The following is a 20370-nucleotide window of genomic DNA, read 5'->3' as shown; positions in this document are numbered from 1 at the left end:
GCCTGGGGGCGGCAAAACGGGCAATGCCGCCGAGGGGAAGTGGATCTAAACGGCCAGAGCTTCCGGAGGGCTTCTGATTGGCCGTGGTGGAAAAGGAGAATATATTCGTGTACTCATAAATATTTCGTCATGGTGTCATGCTAGTGAAGAATGCACGGTGTAGGCTGCGGGGCTTGTTTTGACACAAATCAGAGAGGTACGGTGGGACGGGATGGGAGTTAAATCAGGATGTTTAAGTGGATCAGGGATGTGAATATGATTTAGTTATTGAATGTATACTGATGGAGTGTGTTTCATCTGGCGTATACTGATGCAAAAGGTCTAGTTATCGTTTAATGAAATGATGGGATTTCCAATTAGATTCATTGCATACTCCTTTGATTAAAATACGAGTCACCTGGGCTTCCCAGTGGTTCAACAGACTAATAATTATGGAAATTTGATTGCTCTCTTTATGAGGTTCTTAGCGGTTTGTCCGTAGTAATTGTAAGTCGTACAATTTCTCTATTAATGATCTATCTTACGGTTAATCTAATAATTGTGGTATCCTGTAATTTGCTGGTACTATTTTACAGCACATTGTTTGCTGCTTGGACATGCTAGCAGAAACTGAAGCACCCAATCTGATATTTCAGGTGTTGAATTAAACAGAAATCGACTCCCAATTGCCTAAATTAAGAAGGCAATACTTTGAAAAGAAAAAATTTAGAATTTGCTAAGCATTCAGTACTCGTTTAATTGCAAGCATTATCAAGTGGATACCCTAGGAAGTTAATGAGCCTGAGGTGGGGCTAATAGTTATATCCAAATATTGCACCTAAGTAATTAAATAGATAAATAATATTTAGTTTAGGATCATTATTAGTTAAAATTTCACTATTATTAACATCCCATAGCTACAATTGCTTCAAGTTCTCTAAGGATTATATTTGCTAGCAACTTCCGACCTATATACTACCTTTTCCTCGGTCAAACCGTCATTTTGGAAACGTTTTCTATGACATTACCCAAGCTGTCGTACTGGACGTTTGGCTTGACCAAGTTTCCCAACGAGTCATAGACCTCTTCCTCGGACTCTTCATCTTCCGATTCTTCTTCTTCATCTTCTATGAGATTGCCCAAGGAATCGTACTTGACTTTCTCTATTCTGTTGCCCAAGTTGTCGTACTCCTCTGACGACTCATCTTCGTCTTCATCTTCGTCTTCGTCATCATCTTCCGGTATGATGTTGCCTAGGCTGTCGTACTTGACATTTCTTCCACTTCTGGCCAGGACTTCGTTTTCTTCGTCGTCTGTATCTTCGTCGGTCTCACTGTCTATGCGGTCCTTCTTATTCACATTGCCCATCATCCATATATCTTCGTCTTGGCCTCTCTCCTTTCTTTCCTTGGCCTCTTCTTCAATTTTTTTCAACCAGTTCTCCTGTGCTTCTGTCACAGATTCAGAGTCTGTACACTTTTGGTACACCTGGATCAACTCCTCGTTAATCTTTAAAAACGTAAGACCCCACGAGAAGTTCTCGAGCAACATCTCGGCCCAGTCAATGTGACCCACGATCGCAAAACACGCAGCCAACGCTTCCACACAGTTCAATCTCCATGGTCTTCCGTAGTTCACGGGGTTTGCTGCCACCAAATAAGGAAGTAATCTTTCATTTTTTCCCCCAATCTTGTTAAAAGGAACCTCGTCTAGCCTGGCCCACGAACACTCGACCACAGCTGCCCCGTTGCTCTCTACAATCTCGAGATCATTAGGACACACCACACCCTTTCCGTTGGGTGAAACCACAACACCTTGGAATTTTTGGCCCACTCTCATGTTCTTGATGAGACCCAACCGTTCGAGCTTCTTTCCACTGCATCTCTTGGGATCACAGTGGTCAAAATCCCACATGGCAAGCTTGACTGGAAAGTTTCCATTCTTAGTGGTGGCAGCTCCTGCTTCTTGTCTGCCCTTTCTGATATGGTGCTGTTTCGATTTGTGACCGTTAGAGGTCCTGGTCCTGTTAGTGGACTCTTCGGATGTCTTGTTCTTTCCCTTGGCCATGTTCTGGTACTGGAGCTGGATTGTAGAGGTGAATTTTGAGATGGATTGACGATCACGTGATAACCATTTTGGCAGTTCCCCAGCTGGATCTGAGCTTTGGGCTGGAGCACCACAGATGACGATGTGGCAGGCTGTGTATCATAGCTTTAAGGCATTTTAGGGATTTATTTAACATAGGTGAGGATACTGGAGAAACCTGTCAATTTTATAGTTAGCCCTTGAATGGAAATGACTTCAATTAACTGTCGAGAAATCTGGACAGCTAGAAAGGACTGTAATTATCACTTGATTTCATGGTGGTTAGTATTGTATTCATCCTCTAAATTGAAGCTGGCCAACAAAAATTCCTTGGAATTAATTCGAATACGTTTTACTTGATTTCATGCATCACACGAACTTGGCCAACAATAAACTCTGAGACAAATTTCTTTCTTCTAATGTAGTGAATGGAGTTGCATGGACATATCCAGACCAACTCCAGTATTCAATCACACTACGATCAAGTATCTAAGATTTTATTGAATTAATATTATACATTTTAAAAGGGAGAAATAAAGAGGTGGTCGATGACCAGCACATTAAGAACGTAACATGAAAAAGACCCAAAAGACCGGCAAATTACCATAAAACCAAGCAAAGTAGACGTATTTAGAAATCCTCATCGAAAGAGAAACCAGAGTCAACAGCAGTTGGTTCGTTGGTCTTGGCCATAACACCAGCCTTTTGGTAGTCACTGACTCTCTTCTCGAAGAAGTTGGTCTTACCGGCCAAGGAGATGTTTTCCATGAAGTCGAATGGGTTCTGAACGTTGTAGACCTTCTTGTTACCCAAAGCAACCAACAATCTGTCAGCAACGAATTCAACGTATTGGCACATGAGGTTGGAGTTCATACCCAACAAGTGGATTGGCAAGGCGTCGGTGAAGAATTCCTTTTCGATCTTGACGGCTTCGGTGATGATCTTTTCCACGATTTCTTGGTTGGGTCTGTTTTCCAAGTGAGAGAACAATAAGCAGGCGAAGTCAGTGTGCAAGCCTTCATCTCTGCAGATCAACTCGTTGGAGAAGGTCAAACCAGGCATCAAACCTCTCTTCTTCAACCAGAAGATGGAGGCAAAAGAACCACTGAAAAAGATACCTTCGACGGCAGCAAAAGCAACCAATCTCTCACCAAACAAGGCGTCCTCATCGTTGATCCATCTCAAAGCCCAGTCGGCCTTCTTCTTGATGCAAGGGATGTTGTCGATGGCGTTGAACAAGTAGTCGGCCTGCTTTCTGTCCTTGATGTAGGTGTCGATCAACAACGAGTAGGTTTCGGAGTGGATGTTCTCCATCATGATCTGGAACCCGTAGAAGCACTTGGCTTCCGAGATCTGGACCTCGGCAGAGAAGTTCTCCACCAAGTTCTCGTTGACAATTCCGTCGGAAGCAGCAAAGAACGCCAAGATTCTCGAGATGAAGAATCTCTCGTTGTCGTTCAATCTGTTGTTCCAGTCGTTGATGTCCTTGCTCAAGTCGATTTCCTCGGCAGTCCAGAAAGAGGCTTCAGCCTTCTTGTACATCTGCCAGATCTCGTGGTACTTGATGGGGAAAAGCACGAAACGGCTGGGGTTTTCGATCAACAAAGGCTCGTCCTTCTCCATGGCCTTCAACTTGTGACGGTGGGCCTTGTGCTTGGTCAAGAACTGTTTGTGTTCAGCCACGGTTTCCTCGGAGTCGGTGGCAGAAGGAGTAAGTTCTTCGAGACCAGCAGGGACAACGATACTCTTGTGAACTGAAGTGTTTTGCGACACGTCCTTCTTCTCAGCCTCAGCTGCCAATTGTTCTGTCAAGGACTTGCCTTTGGTGGATGACATGTCCAAGGACGAGATCTTACCGGTTAAACCGTTGGTTGGAGTTTGTTGGACAGACATGATGATGATGTGAAAAGTTGATGATGGGTACAGCAGCAGGCGGATCGTGGGTCTTTTATACTGTTGGATGTCCGATACGGTGAAGGGCTTTGTGGAGTGTTTGCGTGTTGGAGCGTGGGGCGATGATGAATTGCCATTGGGAGGCGCGTCGGAAGGGCGGTGGGGGCACGACCGATGACCAAAAGACAGGGTGGTTTTGCTGGTTGGAGGGGGCTGTTTGCGGGTATGGATGGGTAGCTGGCGGGCGGGAGAAGCTACGGGAGAAGTCTGGAGGTGATAGAGGGCACATAAGGGCTAGTTTGGTGGCCTGGATGGCCTGGATTCTGGCTGGCCCAAAGGCTGGCTGACAGAGGTATGTTTACGTTTATCCTAAAACGCGTAGGCCGTGCAATTCCACAGCAACTGCAGACGTGTATTGTACACGTCTTGTGAGAACACGTCTGAAATTACACGTCTTGGCTCCACAAGTGATGAAGCCGACTCGCAATAGCAATGGGGTGACGGGATGGGTGGATGTGGCGGGGCGTGGACGTTCGTGTAGTCGGTCCTGGTCGCTATTGGCTGGGTGGCAGGTGTAGGTTTGGAATTGTGGGTGGATCGGGAGGGACGCGGCATGCGGGGCGCGTCTGGTGCATGGATGAGGACTTAGTAATGGCCGGAGGAGAGCGCATTAGGCGGGAAGAGGAGCAGGAGAGAGAAGGCATGAGATGCTGTACAGCGTGGGGGCTACGTAGATCGTTGATATGCAGTTTGACACAGAGATGATAGTGTACATGACAGAGTGACATAGCCATTGAGATGAGTATGTACAGTGTGAGGGCTACGTCAAGTGGTCTTTGAGACATTTTGACATTGAGATGATTATGTTCAGCATGGAAGTATCCAGTTTTTTTTTTACATGATCCAGAAATGTATCGTTATGGCAGTAGGGATTGAGTAGCTTGAGTGCAGCAGGAGGATTTAAGTAGGTTTTGACATATACCAGAGTTGATTGACGACAGCTCGAAATGTACCAGAGTTGTTACCAGAGATGATTAACTACATGACAGTTTAACATTGAGATAATTACTAACCCCAGTTTGACATTGAGATAATTACCTACATGGCAGTTTGACATTGAGAAGATTACCAACCCTAGTTTGAGATGATTGTATGCACCCGGAGCTACATCAAGCAGGTCTTGACACATACACCCAATGATTGGACTGTTGCGCCACCCAGTAGGCATCCGCAGTTGTCTATGTACACAGTCTAGGGCTGCTGACGCACTGGAAGTTAACCACATCCATTCAACACTGCACCACTCACTCTGGCTTTAACTCCTGTTGCTGAGTTCACCACCACCTTACACCTTCTTGCTTCGCTCTACAATCTCATTAAAATGCAATCAATACCAAATCTATACTGAACTAAAATCATTTTCCAGTGTTCTCGACACTGACCAAGTTGGCGTATGGATGGATCTCATCCATGGGCGTCGGCATGTCCTTGATAGGTGCCAACTGCTCCTTGCCACCGTTAGGAAGGAAGCTGAAAATGGCGTCGTTGCCACGGTCAAATTCCACGGGTGCTCCCAAATACCCAGGAGGATTGGAGTTGCGCGAGTTGTGTCTTGAGATCGACGTCAAGTGCACACTGTCGATGGGACTAACCACACCATCACTGAAGTTGTCGTCGGCGTTCAAGGCTGGCGAAAACGTCGTCAGCGGAAGATTGATGCGAGGACTCGAGATCTCGTCAAAATTGAGATCCAAGTTGCCGTACAACTTGGCAATATCACCACTGCCTCTGTACCTGCCGTTGGCGAACTTGTGCTCCAATGCAGCCTTGAACGCCTGGCTCCACTGCAACTGGCTCCAGTCCTCGACCATGCTGGTTGCAAAATTGCGCTCCACCAACGTAATGGCGTCGTCGATCGACAAGTACTGGTAGTGCGGCAACGAAGGCAATGCAAAGAGGAGCGATTGGGGGTTGGCCTTGTCGCTCTCGAGGTGGCCGGGTCTACCGTACAACTTGAACGAGTCGACGATATGGATGAAGTTGCGAATCATGATTTCGATCGCTGGCACCCCTGGATGCGAAATGGGCATGAGGTATAAGTGGTTAGTGGCCACGAACCCGTTCATGTTCTTCTTGAGGAACGACGAGGTACGCTTGGGCTCTGCTGTGTCCACCACCGTTGAGGCAGTTGAGGCAGACGAGGCACTTCTCTGGCGTCCTGGGCTCAAGACTCCGCTGAACGTCCGTCTGGGGCTGTCGTTATCAGCCAGGCTGAACAACGACGACGTGGACGTAGCGGACGGCGTACGAACGTGGCCTCCAGTGGCTGGCACTAACGACGACAACGAGGTGTGGGAGCTGCTCCGCGAAGGAGCCTTGAACGACTTGACATCCGCACCCACAAAGTAGTGCTCGTAGTTCTTGTTGATGTAGATGTCTCCGTTCAACTTCATGATGGCGTTGAAGTCGATCATGTTGGTGTGCTCAGGATAGACGTTGTAGACGTTGGCCACGTTGGAAACATACACCACTAAATTCTTTTTGGTGGTCTTCTCGGACGAAAACATTTCAATGCGCCCAAGGTGCTTGGCCTCACCGGGAGTGATCACCACGTATACTCGCAACCAACGGTTGGAGAGCTGTGGCAAACGCAAGTCACACCACTCCAGTCTGGCAAAACGCTTCTTAGACGAGAGAAGCACGTGGATGTCCAGGAGCTTGGACGCCTTGAGGGACAACACCACGGCGGTGAACGCCTCGTTCAAGGATGTGTACTCGTACTTGGCCAAGTACATGGCTGCCAACCACAGCCGGTGTTCTTGGGTAGAGTGAAAACGCAACACGAAGGTGTTGTCGTAATCCTGCACCACGCGGAGTTCAGGCGCACCTGTCACCACCTCCACCTTGGCATCTGTCAAATTGATGTACTTTGGAACAAACTCGGTGTTGCCAGCGTCGTACTCGTCGTCAGCTGGCCGCCAGAGCGAGAGCTCATTACCCGACAACTTGGCTTCCACCTCGAACCACACCCGCTCGCCAGACGCAAGTTCTCCAGGCACCTGGAGTGTGCCCATGGCGTAGGTACGGAGCTTCTGAGCGTTGATGAGATTGACGATGGGCACGAGCGCAGGGGGGAGGTTCTCGGTAAGGAGCTTGTTCTGGAGGAGGAGCGACGCCTTTCCGTTGGAGATAGAATTGATCAGCGGGTCCGAATTGTTGTAGCCTTCCGAGGTTGAGTACACCCGCGAATGGCGTACGAGCGACGCTGGCGTGGTTTTAACCATGTCGCTGACCCTGCGGGTGTTCCTTTCGCCGCTTTTTCCGGTGGGCGACTTGGAGAATGAGCGGCGGGAAGACGAAGGTGACGAGCCGTAGATAGAGAACGAGTCATTGGATGGCGTGAGGTCAGTGACGATATGGGGGAGGGATGGCGGTTTGGGAGGTGAGGCCTGGTCCGAAAACGGACTCAAGGGGGTAGTGGTGGTTGTGGTAGTTGGGTCGGGAGTGACGGGTTTCTCTCGTCTGATGAGCTTCCGGGGGGAGAGGGAGAACGGCATGGTTGGGGGACTCTCGAGATTCGTGTTGGTTAAGCTCTTTAAATTGTGTGAGTGGAAACGCTACAATCTGTCAACCTTATATAGATGCACAGTTGCGCAAAAAGAAATGGTGGGAGCGATGTGCGTAATTGAATCATGACGGAAGCGAGCGAAGAATAATTTCCTCCCTGGCCAAGCCTTCGCGCCCACAGTGCCCTACACAGTCTCTTTGGGGCTGTCTGCGTGCTGCCGATCTTTGGCTGGTGCATGGAGGCTTGGGCCATCTGCCGTTCTCGGGGGCTTCGGTAACCATCTGGGACATGCGGATATCCTAGCCACACCGGACACTACGGACCTCCACCGTCACTGCTGCTGCCACCACCATCCCGTTCTACCCAGCCAGGAGCCTTGTGGTGGGGCTGTACAATCTGGGGCTGTACCCTTGCTGTGTGGTAAGTTGCTCTTGACCTCGGGAGGGGCGGAGGCTAGCCTGGACCAGAAAACGCGGATCTGCCGGGGGATGCACTCCCACTGAGAGGTTATCTTACAAGGACTGGGCAGGGGCGAGGTGGAGACGAAAACAGACGGTGGAAGAGGGATCCGTCATGTGCCAAGCCGCAGCAACGAAGTTGGCGTCTTAGCTGGGGGGAGGCCATTAAGATCGCCGTTGAGATGGATACGAGCAAGTCAGGGGCAGTCCTAAACGGGCATGGCGTCTTGGAGATATCCGCCTAATCAGGTGTGGGCGCAGTGCCTACGTCATAGGTCGCGTGATGATAGTCGCGTGATTCTTTTACCGCCACAGCACATACGCGAAACAGACGGATTATATAGGGGTTGTCTTTTCTGATCGTAGCAGGTTTATTTTAGTTGCAAAATATGTAGCTTCACAGAATTGCAGAACTAATACTGCATTTCCCAAATTATGGATTTCCTACTGGCTACTGGGAGTTCTTCATTTTCTCTAGATACCTAAAAGTCGAGAAAAAGATAATATTTGGTTGAAGGATTCAAAATGGTGGGAATGATTCTAAATGCTTGATCGTGATTAATGACTCTTAGTAATGATTGTGTTAAGTGATCCTACAGTTAAATTTACAGGGAATTGTAGTCACAATATGGTGCTCCTTGTGTAGAAATTACTCTAATGAGACAAATTACTTCTCAGTTGGATAATTATAGACTCAGACCGCTAATCAACTGTAATTTACCGGATATTTAAGGTTATTAATCTAATTTCCAAGGGGCTTACTCAGTTAATTGTAACTGATTTAAAAACAAATCGGCATTAGTAGCCTTAGCAGGGCTAAATCACTGCGATTTTCCAGGTGTTCTTGGTATACTATATCTAACCTAATTTCCATTGAGCTTACTTGGCTGATTTTGACTACTTTACTACCAATATTCAGTATGCTAGTCGATTGAGCACAACGCTATGTACTAGGGATATTCATTGCTTACTGCTTATCTTCCGTCAGAGACTAACTCAGTTATTGAGTTTGTTAGCCTCACCAATAGTTATTGGGCCCAAACTCAATATCCAGTGGCCTTTTCATCATTTTTCTTTACAAGTCGGAATAGTGACTCGGTTATTACGCAGTTATCGTTTTATGTAACCCAACATCGTTGAATGTTTAATTTCTAGGACAAGTTCTGATGGCGGTATATCTAGTCGTGCCTGCTTCAATATCATATATCCCCATGCCGCATTCCCCAGAATACTTCTACTTCTCCAATACATTTGTGAATCCAGGAAATGGTCCTGTGAAGAGTCAACCGACCAGTTACCTGCTATACTTAAAAATTGTGAGGCAATTAGGAAATTTAAATGTTTAGTATCAGTAGAAGGAAATGGAGAACATTGAGTAAATTTGACTTGCAAACAGGGGTAAATTTACCGATTCTGATGTTAAGTTTGGAATATACAATTAATGAGGCTTACGCATGGACCTCAACCGCAATATGGTTTCTCACACATTTAATTACTCTGAAAATATAGATAATCATTTTTTAATCATTTTCAGTAATTTACTTTATTCTCTACTATTTTTATGTTTAATAATAGTTGGAAGTAGATAGAAATCTGATTATCAATTAAGACCACTAAAATTTGTTCTCTTCTTAATCTCTAGAACAACTCAAAAAATAAGTGTTGTGCCGCTGTAGAGAGTTCAATTATCTACATTTGTGGAATTCCCAGAGTCAGAAACAAACAGGGGATATTGGTGAGATTGTATTGCGATCTTCGGTAATCAATATCACCCGACAACTGTGGACTTGATTAATTTTTCGACAAACAAACTGCTTTTAATGGTAGTGACTTAAAATTAGGTGGAAGTATAGCCACAAATTTTTAAACAATATGAAAGCAAGTAAAGTATTACAAAACAATTTAACCTAACACCTTTGTAGGTGAGAAAAGCTCTAGTCAGGTTAAACGAGCTTAATGTGGATATTAAAATGGAATTAAGTAATGAATTGCAAAACCCATTTCCTACTCGCGACATTTACTCGAGAAATCCTGCGATATTCCCCAGACTATTACGACTACCCTAGCCTTGCATCTCTACCCTTCATGGTTTGACAAGCTCCACCGTCAACTCCAGAACTGGCACCCTTCATCTCAATCGGCTTCTACTGCCAGGCCCAGTCACTTTTTCCCCATATCCTCACTACAATTCTCACCGATGTCCTTCCTCCAGCACGTCTCTCCTCCAACCAACCTCCAGCAGCCCGAGTTCAGGTTCCTCGTGGACGACCTCTTTGTCAAGCTCGACGGAGTCTCCAAACAGTCGCTAGGCCAGTTCCGTACGGTGTCCCAGAAGAAGGAGCACATCATTAGATCGTTCATCTCGTCCTTCAGGACTCATATCGGAAACGACATCTACCCTGCAGCTAGACTCATCTACCCTGACAAGAGTGGTCGCCTCTACTACATCCGAGACATCACTTTGGCCCGTCTCGTGGTCAAAATGTACCAGATCCCCAAAAACTCCGAAGACTACCAGGTGCTCTATTACTGGAAACAGAGCTACCACAAGGCCAAGAGGTTCAGTGCTGATTCCAATAACCTCCGGGACTTACCTTTGCGGGCTTCGCGGGTCATAGCCAACCGTAGGCCCGTAACGGCAGTGGAAGGCACCAAAACCTATACTGTGTCCCGCATGAACCAGCTCTTGGACGAGTTAGCGGACGCCAAAAAGGCTGCGGACCAGGCAGCCATCCTCAAGCCACTCTTGGACTCGCTCACCATCCCAGAGGTGCGGTGGTTGCTCCATATTCTTTTGAAGAAGTCGATTCTTGTGCGATTCGAGTCGTATTTCCAGTACGTATGGCACCCTGATGCACCTTCGTTGTTCAATATTTGCAACAATCTCCAGAAGACTTTCAATTACCTCACGGACCCCGAGGTCCGGCTCTCTCCGGCTGAGCTCACCGTATTTCCCACGCTTCCATTCAAGCCCCAGTTGTCGATGAAGCTTACCAAAAACTACGAAAAATTGGTCCAGGACATGGCGAGTGCAGTGCCCATGGATGCCAACCTCCAGGCGTTGTACGACAAGCTCGAATTGAAAGGCAAGTTCTTCATCGAAGAAAAGATGGATGGAGACAGAATGGTGCTTCACAAAAAAGGCAAGCACTTCAAGTTCTACTCACGACGCTTGAAAGACTACTCGTTTCTCTACGGCGAAAACTACGAGTTTGGTTCCCTCACCAAGTACCTCCCCACTGCCTTTCCGGAAAAGGTCGATAGCATTATTCTAGACGGGGAAATGGTGGCCTGGGACTTTCGTAGAAATGTGATCTTGCCATTTGGCACCTTGAAATCGTCTGCCATCCAAGAGTCCGTGCGCCAATACACCACCATAGACCAGTACGAGCAGCAGTCTTCTTATCCGTTCTTTTTGGTGTTCGATGTGCTTCATATCAATGGGATCAACTTGACCAACCATCCACTCTTCTTCAGAAAGGATTTGTTGGCAAAACTAATCAACCCCATCCCCAACCGTTTGGAAATATTGCCAGCAAAATTGGGAGCCACCGTCCAAGATCTCAAAACAGCGATTTCCGAGGTAGTCAGCACCAGAAGCGAAGGTATTCTTGTCAAGCACGTCCAGCTGAAATACTTATTGAACCACAGAAACACCCAATGGGTCAAGGTCAAACCCGAATATTTGGAGAAGTTTGGGGAGAATTTGGACTTGGCTGTGATTGGTAAGATTCCTGGTATCAAGAACTCCTACATGTGTGGGTTGAAAGGCGAAGAGGATGGTGTTTTCCATAGCTTTTGCACGGTAGCAAATGGGTTTACCATCGCAGAATATGACAAGATCGAGCGGATTACCAACAACAAGTGGGTCAACTACAAAGACAGACCACCACCTTCGTCTTTAATACAATTTGGCACCAAAAAACCGGTGGTGTGGATAAATCCGAAGGACTCGGTTGTCTTGGAAATCAAGGCAAGATCGATAGATAGCACCGAGGAAAAGACATACTCTGTGGGAACCACTCTCCATAACCTTTATTGTCGGAGCATCAGGGAAGACAAGACTTACGAGGACTCAATAACCATTGAAGAATATCACCAGATCAAAGAGAGATACACCAGTGATATCAACAAGGAGCAGGTTGCTAATCGAAAGAGACGCTTGCAGCTCGATTCATTTGAACAAATGAAAAAGCCCAAAGAAGTCGAAGTTGAATCGGCTCTCTTCAAACCATTCAATTTTATCATACTCAGTGATAGCGTTGATGTACACGGAATACGAACTAGTAAGGAACAGTTGTCTGTGTTAGTGAAAAAGCACGGAGGAGAAGTTATTCAGTCGTTAAACTCGCGTTCAGCACGTCCTACAATTGTTATTACTGAAAAAGAGCTTCCGTCCAGCGATATGTATTTTAAGAAAGGACTCGATTTGATCAGGCCCCGATGGATCTTTGAGTGTATCGAAAAGAACTGGATTGTACCATTGGAGCCAGTTTTTATCACGAAATCAGAGAGTCATTTCAGCTCCAAAGTTGACAGGTTTGGTGACAGTTACATCAACCACGTGGAAATTTGCACCCTTGGTGGGTTTGGAGAAATAAAGCTCAAAGCACTAGATGAGTACCGAGAGTTGTTTATCGACGAGTTGGTCACTGAGGAGTTGGAAGTGCCATTACGATACTTATTCCACAATATCAAGTTCTACGTGCTAGCCCCGACCAGCACCCACAAGCGATTCTTGCAGGACAGAATCGAACTTTATGGCGGACAGACTACCCCCAAATATTCCGAATGCTCTTTCATCGTGGTTGAGGGAACCGATGAAGAAACCAGGGGCCAGGTGGACCAGATCAGTCACGACATCGCAAAAAACTTACACTTCACAGAAACAAGCATGGAGAAAATCCCCAGTATAGTTACCAGCCGATTTGTGGACGAGTGCATCGAGCGAAACGTGCTAGTAGACGGAGACGACTTCAAGTATGTATGACGGAAGCAGCTTGTTGTTGGGAAGCCTGTGGAAACCTGGTTCGGTTTGTAAGTAAAATACTAGAATTGGGTCTAAATTATGAAGAAATAATTAACCTTCTGGCATGGACAGAGCTTGATATTCGACCTTTGTGGAATCCATTTCCCGGCTATGAACTGCAAGACTTGTTGGCACAACCACATTGAGAATGCCCAGCATGAAGCAAATGTAAAAGTCTTCGAGCGTGACTAAGCTAAGCCTTTTCATTTGCAATTTGCTTGGTAGTGTTGATCCCACAACAGCGATGCCAGCAACAAATTAAACTAGCACCAGGCGCAAGCAACGGTCAGGACCACCTTATGGTTTGCACATGGCCCCTAACTGCCTCTGCTTCGAGTTGGAATCGGTTTTCACATGTACTTATTCTATTAGTAAAATAGGCACATTCTTTAATAATCTGCACTTCTGCTTAAAACCATAGAAGAGGGCATTTTCGGAGCTATTGTGGAGTTAAACGACATCATCCAGCTCCACCACTACTAGGCCCTTTGTCTTACTATCGAGCAACTACCGTCAAGCTAACTGTCAGAGCGTTTTGTGTCTATTTTGGAGCAACCACTGCCGGGTTATTCTTGTGCCTATTTTGGAGCAAATAGCCCATGACCAGACATTCCCGTAGGGCTTGATGCTCCCGTATTATTAATCGTTAATAATGGCTAAACTGACTCTTGCTTCTGCCGAAAAGTGACGAGTGCGTGTTTGGTTCTGTGCATGGAACCCGGGCGGATTCCGAGCCCTTCAATTGCCCGATTCGGCGATGACGCGCAATCGCTGGGCTTATCTATCGTTATCTGAACAACAGATACCGTCGGCCAGGTGGTCGCCAGCCGCGTCAGACCACCTCTGGCAGATCATCGCCGGTGCATTTGATCTGCACATCTCTTCTCAGGCATCTTCACTTCATATTCAGCCACCTTTAAACTAGCCAACCGTTGGCTCTTATCAGTAGCCGAAACACAACTCTCTTATCTGCATCTAGCTGCATTTCTCAGTGGTAACGAAGTGCTATTTCCCACGAAGTAACAGGATACACCAGCTTGGCCCAAAAGTTCCAGATCAAACCAGTTTGTTCGACTTTTGAAAGTAACATCGTGAAAGACTTTGACTTTCAGACCTCACTCAGCATAGGCACTTCCACAGCTCAGATACACCTTTTGACTAGCTCATTGCCATCTTTGAAGGCTCACCTTGCCCTGATCACTGACCAGTCACCTATACTTGACATCTTCGTCCAGACGCATACCCACAGATATTCACCGACCATACTTCAGCTCGGCAGATATCCACCTGTCACACACCTGCATCATCCACAAGTGACACTTCGGAGATAACAGTCCAGACTTGACCATGTCGTCTTTCCTCGAGCGTCCACATTCCATCACCCCCACCCTCGCGTGGGCTACCCTCACCATCTGCCTCAGCACCTTCCAGTTTGGCTACCATCTTTCCGAACTTAATGCTCCCTCAGACTACATGGGGTGCTCTGGTTCCCATGCCCTGACTGCTTGTGTCGACATTCCCGATAATCTGATTGCCACCATCACGGCCATGTACACCGTGGGCGGTTTTTTGGTGTCGTTGGTGTTGGGGTTCACTTCGATGTCGCGATGTTTCGGACGCAAATGGCTCTGTCAGGCCAGTGCTGCTGCATATTTCGCTGGATCCTTCATGATGGCACGCTCCCATCTGAGTACTGGCCTCAATCTTGGCCGTTTCGTGTGCGGTGTGGCTGCTGGAGCATCACTTATCATGTCACCTATTTTGGTCAACGAGCTCACTCCCATCAACCACCGAGGCCTCTTGGGCTCCTTGCTCCAGGTAGCCATCGCTGCCGGGATCTTCACGGGCCAGGCGGTGTCACTCGTGTGGCATCAGGACCAGTGGAGGTGTGTGTTTTACTTTGCCCTGTTTTTGGGGCTTTTGCAATTTGCCATGCTCTTCACAGTCACCGAATCTCCCAAGTGGATCATCATCAACGAGGGCGACGTTCAGCACGCCACGGGAATTCTTGGACGGTTACGTTCCGACAAGGAGACGGTGTTCCACGAAATAAACCACTGGAGAGGCTTGGAAAGCCGTCTGGGGTCAGGCGATCTCCAACCACTTCTCCCCAAATCCGAGACCATTCTTGCCAACTCGCTCCAATTGGCACCCAAAAAGTCCCGGAGAGGCTCTTTCCAGGAATCCTCGGTGTCTGCCACTGAGTTCATGTTTGGCAAGTACAGCCATCAGGCAATAGCTGTATTTATTCTTATGACATCGCAGCAATTGGTGGGCATCAACGCCATCGTGTTCTACGGGGTGCGTATTCTCAGCACCCTTTTCACCACCAACACTCTCCTCTTATCGTGCTCCATCCTGTTGGTGAACGTGGTGAGTGCCATTGGAACATCCCAGTTTGTGGACAGGGTAGGTCGCCGTCCTTTGATGTTGTTCTCTGCCGTCACTTCTGGGGTGTTTTCTGTACTTATCGCCTTTGGCTTGGTAAGGCAGATGCCGTACTTGATTGTGGGAGCATGTTATGGGTTCGTGATCTGCTACTCGGTTGGGATAGGGCCCATTCCATATCTCATGGTATCGGAACTTGCCAGCCACGAGGTGGTGTCCACTGCCCAGGCCATCGGGACGTCTGCCAACTGGGGGGCCAACATCCTCATCGCATACCTTGTGCCTGTTCTCCAGGACGCCATTGGCGGGGCCATTTTCTACATTTTCGCAGCCATTTGTGGGTTGTACGTGCTAGCAGTGTGGTACTGTGTTCCCGAGACTCGCGGAGTGACCAGTCACCACGAGGCGTGGCTGGTCCACCGGGGAAGTCTGGACGAGGTGTTGGTTTAGCGAGTGCCAAATTTGCGTCCTGTCAACCTGCACACTTGACACCGTGCATCACGGCCTTATATAGCATGCGATTCGTGTCACCTCCGTTCCTGTTGCAACCAACAGACCTCCGAGGTCGGCCGATCTGTAAATTAGTAATCGTGACAGCAATCGTCTTTTGTAGCCGTTTCGTGCGAAATTTCCATCAATCCTAAACTAAATCCGGATGGATACCCGCAGATGCATTTTGACACTTGCTGTTGCCGCACGCACGAGTGACAGTAGAAATGCCCTGGAACATGCTCTGAGTTGATTCCTGACATGGGCCCTCCCGCTCCACCATTTTCACCCCCTGCTGATCATTCGGTGCATATGTGGGGTAGATCCTCGAGTGCGCGGGCCATCGACCCCCTCCACCCCCTACACCCCCGAGCTCCACCACTCGTCGCCCGCCACGTGCGTAGCTGGGCTGCCTACGTTCTGGCACCTGTGGGGTAGTGCCAACGTTGCCATTGAGCCGCTGGCGTTCCGGGGCGTTGTGTGCAGCCCTCCGCCATCCAGTTCCATCTGGTGCCCCTCGGCTTACGTCATCGGGTTCCTGAAATTGTATAGCTGCTCTCGGACACAGCCACTACCTGCGCTACTTAAAGTGAACAATCGCCAATTGTTTAGTTTCCATCCTATCCATACTTCAAAATGGTCAACTACAAATCCTGGTTAAAAGAAATCGACGACAACACCAAAATCTCCAGGCTCTCCATCCCTGGTACCCACAACTCCGCAGCCTGCCACACTGCACTTCCCTCAGTCCAATGCCAGGGAGCTTCTGTGACCGACCAATTGGAACACGGAGTGCGTTTCTTAGACATTCGTGTGGGAAAGCTCTTCCTCAAGGAGGGAGACGAAGCCAAAGACTTGCAGGTTATTCACGGCAAGTTCCCAGTCAAGATTCCATTTGCTGAGAAGTTGACCAGTGTGTTGGACGAAGTGTACGACTTCTTGGCCCACAACAAGTCGGAAACCGTGATTGTTTCGTTGAAACAGGAAGGCTCCGATGACTGGAACAACTCCCAGGACGAGTTTGGCAACTTGATCTGGGACAAGTACATCAACCCCCACAAGAATAAGTGGTACTTGAACACCGACATTCCTCGTCTTGGGGATGCTCGTGGAAAGGCAATTCTTTTCAGAAGATTCGGGGTCCAGAATGAGGACAGAAGAAGAGAGTTTGGCTTCGACGCTGCCTCCTGGAAGTACAACTGTGAGGAAGACGACCGTGGCTCGTTTGTGGTCCAGGACTACTGCGAAATCCAGAGTGGAGAAATCGACAAGAAAATTGGCTACGTCAAGAACTTGGCCAACAAGGCAAAGGACTACACCAACGGCAACGACGACAAGATTTTCCTCAACTTCACCTCAGGATCCAACTTCTTTGACCGTGAGTGCTGGCCCCAGCAGGTGGCCATTGCAATGGCCAAGGGAGGCATCCAGGACCATTTCAAGAAGGGTTCTGGAATCATCGTATTGGACTACGTTGAGTCCAACAACTGGGAGTTCTCCAAGAAGTTGGTGGACACCAACTTTTAGTAGGAGTGTATTATTAAATGTAACCATATGAGCAAGTGTAGATTATGGGGTAGTTGTCACGTGTGAATACACGTGTAGTATTCAAACATTTGGAGACCGTTCCCAATTATCACGGCCAATTTTGTTTTGAATGTGTGCATTTAACAACAATATTATCTATTTTATACGTTGGTTAATTTGTTGCTCCTTGAATGAACAAGGTAGCCAATTTTAGTACATTGGAACTTCCATAAGTAGCCGAAGTAGCCTAGATGGAGCCAATAATTATTCTGAGTGGATATTCTCTAACCAATTAACAGTAATTTATTCCCCTTTATTAGATGAACAGAATTGTATGCATTAGTTATAGGTGGCTGACTGGGTCAGACACAGCGATACTGGCAAAATCAAGGACAAAAAAGGAGCAAACCGAGTTTACAATAGTAATAGAGAGCATACAACCGGTGTCAAAGCATGTACATCTTTTATCCAGTAGTTTTGCAATGTGTTATACTATCATCCTAAGATCTGCCATCATATTAGGATCAAATATTGATTGCAAAAATGGCCCAACCACACAGTTTCCGGTGTCTCCTCTGTATTTCCGCAGGAACTTGATACTAGATCATCATCTAAGTGCTTAAGTGATAATTGTACCATTTAAGTGATAATATTCCTGGTTTTCTCAATAACTGTATCATATCAGCAGCCCCTTAGAGCCTAGTGAATAATTACTTCAAACTACGCTTGCGAAACCAGCTGTTCCTCTAGAGATATTTTGCGATAGGTTGCTGCTATAATGAAGAGATACTGACTGTAGCAGCATCGAGCATTCAAATGTACAAAGTGATTGGATGGATGGGCACCACAACGGTTTCAAAATTATGACGAGGTGCTGGGAGATAAGGGTAGTAGTGATGGTGCATAAGGAAGTCTTCGGTCGACGAAAGATTACATCCCAAAATATGGATGGCGGATATTACATTCCTCACTTCGAAGTATTGGCTATTAAATTCCAGCTATAGATTATGAAATTTGAAGACTCTCCACTCGAATCGGGTGGGTATTACATCTATATACAACTGGTCTTGTTAGAATTACCTATTAGTTGGACTGCTCAAGCTTAATAGAACACACTAGCCAGAAGTTTACCTACTAAACCAAAGGCATAGTAACTAACTATCAAAGCTTTACCCATGTTGGAATTACCCCGAAGCTGCGGGCCTGGCGGAATCACTCCTTTCGCAGAATTCACTTTGCCAGAACCCCTCTGCCTCACGATATACTCTGGTAGCGCGATCCGAATCGGGCGCGAGACTCTCCATCACCATCATGAGCTTCAAACACATCCTCCTACGGGTCCCAGCCCTTCTGCGCCCCTCAATGGGGCTCCAGGGGCTCCTGTTGGTACGGCTCCAGTCCAAGACCGTCCCTCCAGCATCCAAACTGTTTGACGATGCCCAACTCCAGAAAATCATCGAGTCTACCAATTTTGGCACTGAGGCCAGACGAGAAAGACAACGAGAAAAAGCACCACTGCCGTCCAGTGAGATTCCACACAGTGAGGATCTGGACCCGCTGGGACGGCACCACGGTGCAGCTGCTGATGTGGACTCTCAAGTCGACCCTACGGTGGAAATCTCCAAGGCGTTTGCCTCTACTGACTTGAACAAACCCATCCCCAAAAAGTCGCCTTCTACTGACAAGTTGATCAAGGAGACCATCGACGAACTTCCCTCCAACATGGAGCGTCAGCGCAGCGAATGGTCCAAACGTGTAGAGGCGTACCTCCAGTCGATTCTGGACACCCTCTTCACAGCGTCCACCGCGCTCAACGACGTGACAGGCTATTCAGGAATCGAGCGCTTGAAGCGGACAGTAGACGAGCTCGAAAACGAGCTCCGTGGCGCCAAAGATAACGTTCGAGTGGCCAAAGGCCACTACAGTGATGCCATCCAGCAGAGATCCACTCTGCAGCGAGAGATCAACGAGCTCTTGACTAGAAAGCACAACTGGAGCTCAAACGACCTCGAACGGTTTACAGAATTGTACCGCAACGACCACGCCAACCAGCAGCGAGAAGCCACCACTGAGGCTGCTCTCAACGACGCTGAGCTGAATGTGGACGCAGTCCAGCTCCGGCTCACCCAGCTGATTCTCACTCGTTACCACGAGGAACAGATCTGGTCAGACAAGATCCGTAAGGCGTCCACCTGGGGCACATGGGTGTTGATGGGCATCAACGTCGTGCTCTTTGTGGTGGCCACGTTCTTGGTGGAGCCGTGGAAGAGGAAGCGGTTGGTGGGGTCCTTCGAGGATAAGGTCAAGCAGGTGTTGGTGGAGCTTGCCGAGAATGGGACAGCAGAGGAGACGCTATTGGTGGGAAATGTTACAGATAAGCTAGTCCTCGCTAGTGCTGCAGGCGAGCTGGTGGAGTCTCCTGAAACTCCTGAGGTGGTTTCTCCTGGTGAATTGGTGGTCCCTGTCGGTGCTCCAGTTCCGGTTTCATTCAACGTCTACGGCCAGGGATGGGACGAATTGAAGAGTACGGTGGGTGCCAGCTGCCAGACGCTCGGGTCCAAGCAAGTCTCGACAGTGGCAGTCGACAAGACTGAGTTGGCCGTGGTGACTGCCATGGTGGGGCTTTTAGGAGCCGGTTTGGGGGCCCTCGTGACAGTTTATGTCGGTAAATAAGTTTGCTAAGGTACATGGACGGTCAACAGTGCCAGGTTTCACGAATCCCTTACCAAGCATTTTCCGGTAGTACATTAATTGTTCTTAAAACCTTTGACACTGAACTACTTTACCATGTGGTGATCCTCCAAGCCAATTCTAACTTGGCAACGTCATTAATTGCATGCACTTTGGATAGAGGATGTGCCACAATGGAAAACGTTCATGAAATATGAAATTTGAGCGGCACTGAGTCGCTATTTCTATCAGAGTTGGGGCTTAAACATGGATAGAATGCTAGC

At 47.7% G+C, this 20370-nt stretch overlaps 8 protein-coding genes across 8 annotated transcripts; 4 read left to right on the top strand and 4 right to left on the bottom strand.

Annotated features, from left to right (window-relative positions):
* Window positions 1-906: 906 nt before the first annotated feature.
* CANTADRAFT_26055 (ribosome biogenesis protein TSR3) lies at window positions 907-2262 on the bottom strand. Its single transcript, XM_020207632.1, has one exon. It carries the CDS (start codon window positions 2044-2046, stop codon window positions 970-972), a length of 1077 nt encoding a protein of 358 aa, XP_020064072.1. The 5' UTR covers window positions 2047-2262; the 3' UTR covers window positions 907-969.
* Window positions 2263-2549: 287 nt separating this feature from the next.
* RNR21 (ribonucleotide-diphosphate reductase subunit) lies at window positions 2550-4409 on the bottom strand. The gene has a single exon (XM_020207631.1). It carries the CDS (start codon window positions 3955-3957, stop codon window positions 2695-2697), a length of 1263 nt encoding a protein of 420 aa, XP_020064071.1. The 5' UTR covers window positions 3958-4409; the 3' UTR covers window positions 2550-2694.
* A 481-nt stretch (window positions 4410-4890) lies between these two features.
* On the bottom strand, window positions 4891-5331 carry CANTADRAFT_242190 (uncharacterized protein). Its single transcript, XM_020207057.1, has one exon. The coding sequence runs from the start codon at window positions 5240-5242 to the stop codon at window positions 4979-4981; it is 264 nt and encodes an 87-aa protein (XP_020064070.1). The 5' UTR covers window positions 5243-5331; the 3' UTR covers window positions 4891-4978.
* A 347-nt stretch (window positions 5332-5678) lies between these two features.
* Window positions 5679-7274, bottom strand: CANTADRAFT_34598 (uncharacterized protein; the record flags this gene model as incomplete). The annotated part of the gene is made up of 1 exon (XM_020208593.1): window positions 5679-7274. A coding segment is annotated over one exon (1596 nt), but the record flags the coding sequence as incomplete, so codon positions are not given.
* A 2906-nt stretch (window positions 7275-10180) lies between these two features.
* LIG4 (DNA ligase (ATP)) lies at window positions 10181-12973 on the top strand (the record flags this gene model as incomplete). The annotated part of the gene is made up of 1 exon (XM_020206730.1): window positions 10181-12973. One exon carries the CDS (start codon window positions 10181-10183, stop codon window positions 12971-12973), a length of 2793 nt encoding a protein of 930 aa, XP_020064068.1.
* A 1386-nt stretch (window positions 12974-14359) lies between these two features.
* HGT20 (Hgt20p) lies at window positions 14360-15850 on the top strand (the record flags this gene model as incomplete). The annotated part of the gene is made up of 1 exon (XM_020210833.1): window positions 14360-15850. The coding sequence occupies one exon, from the start codon at window positions 14360-14362 to the stop codon at window positions 15848-15850; it is 1491 nt and encodes a 496-aa protein (XP_020064067.1).
* A 675-nt stretch (window positions 15851-16525) lies between these two features.
* Window positions 16526-17416, top strand: PLC2 (Plc2p; the record flags this gene model as incomplete). The annotated part of the gene is made up of 1 exon (XM_020210832.1): window positions 16526-17416. One exon carries the CDS (start codon window positions 16526-16528, stop codon window positions 17414-17416), a length of 891 nt encoding a protein of 296 aa, XP_020064066.1.
* A 1362-nt stretch (window positions 17417-18778) lies between these two features.
* Window positions 18779-20089, top strand: SHE9 (She9p; the record flags this gene model as incomplete). Its single annotated transcript, XM_020210831.1, has 1 exon — window positions 18779-20089. One exon carries the CDS (start codon window positions 18779-18781, stop codon window positions 20087-20089), a length of 1311 nt encoding a protein of 436 aa, XP_020064065.1.
* Between the last annotated feature and the right edge of the window lie 281 nt (window positions 20090-20370).

The sequence above is a fragment of the Suhomyces tanzawaensis genome (assembly GCF_001661415.1).
Source record: "Suhomyces tanzawaensis NRRL Y-17324 unplaced genomic scaffold CANTAscaffold_4, whole genome shotgun sequence".
Lineage (NCBI taxonomy): Eukaryota > Fungi > Ascomycota > Pichiomycetes > Serinales > Debaryomycetaceae > Suhomyces > Suhomyces tanzawaensis.
This window is presented reverse-complemented; position numbering and strand designations above follow the sequence as displayed.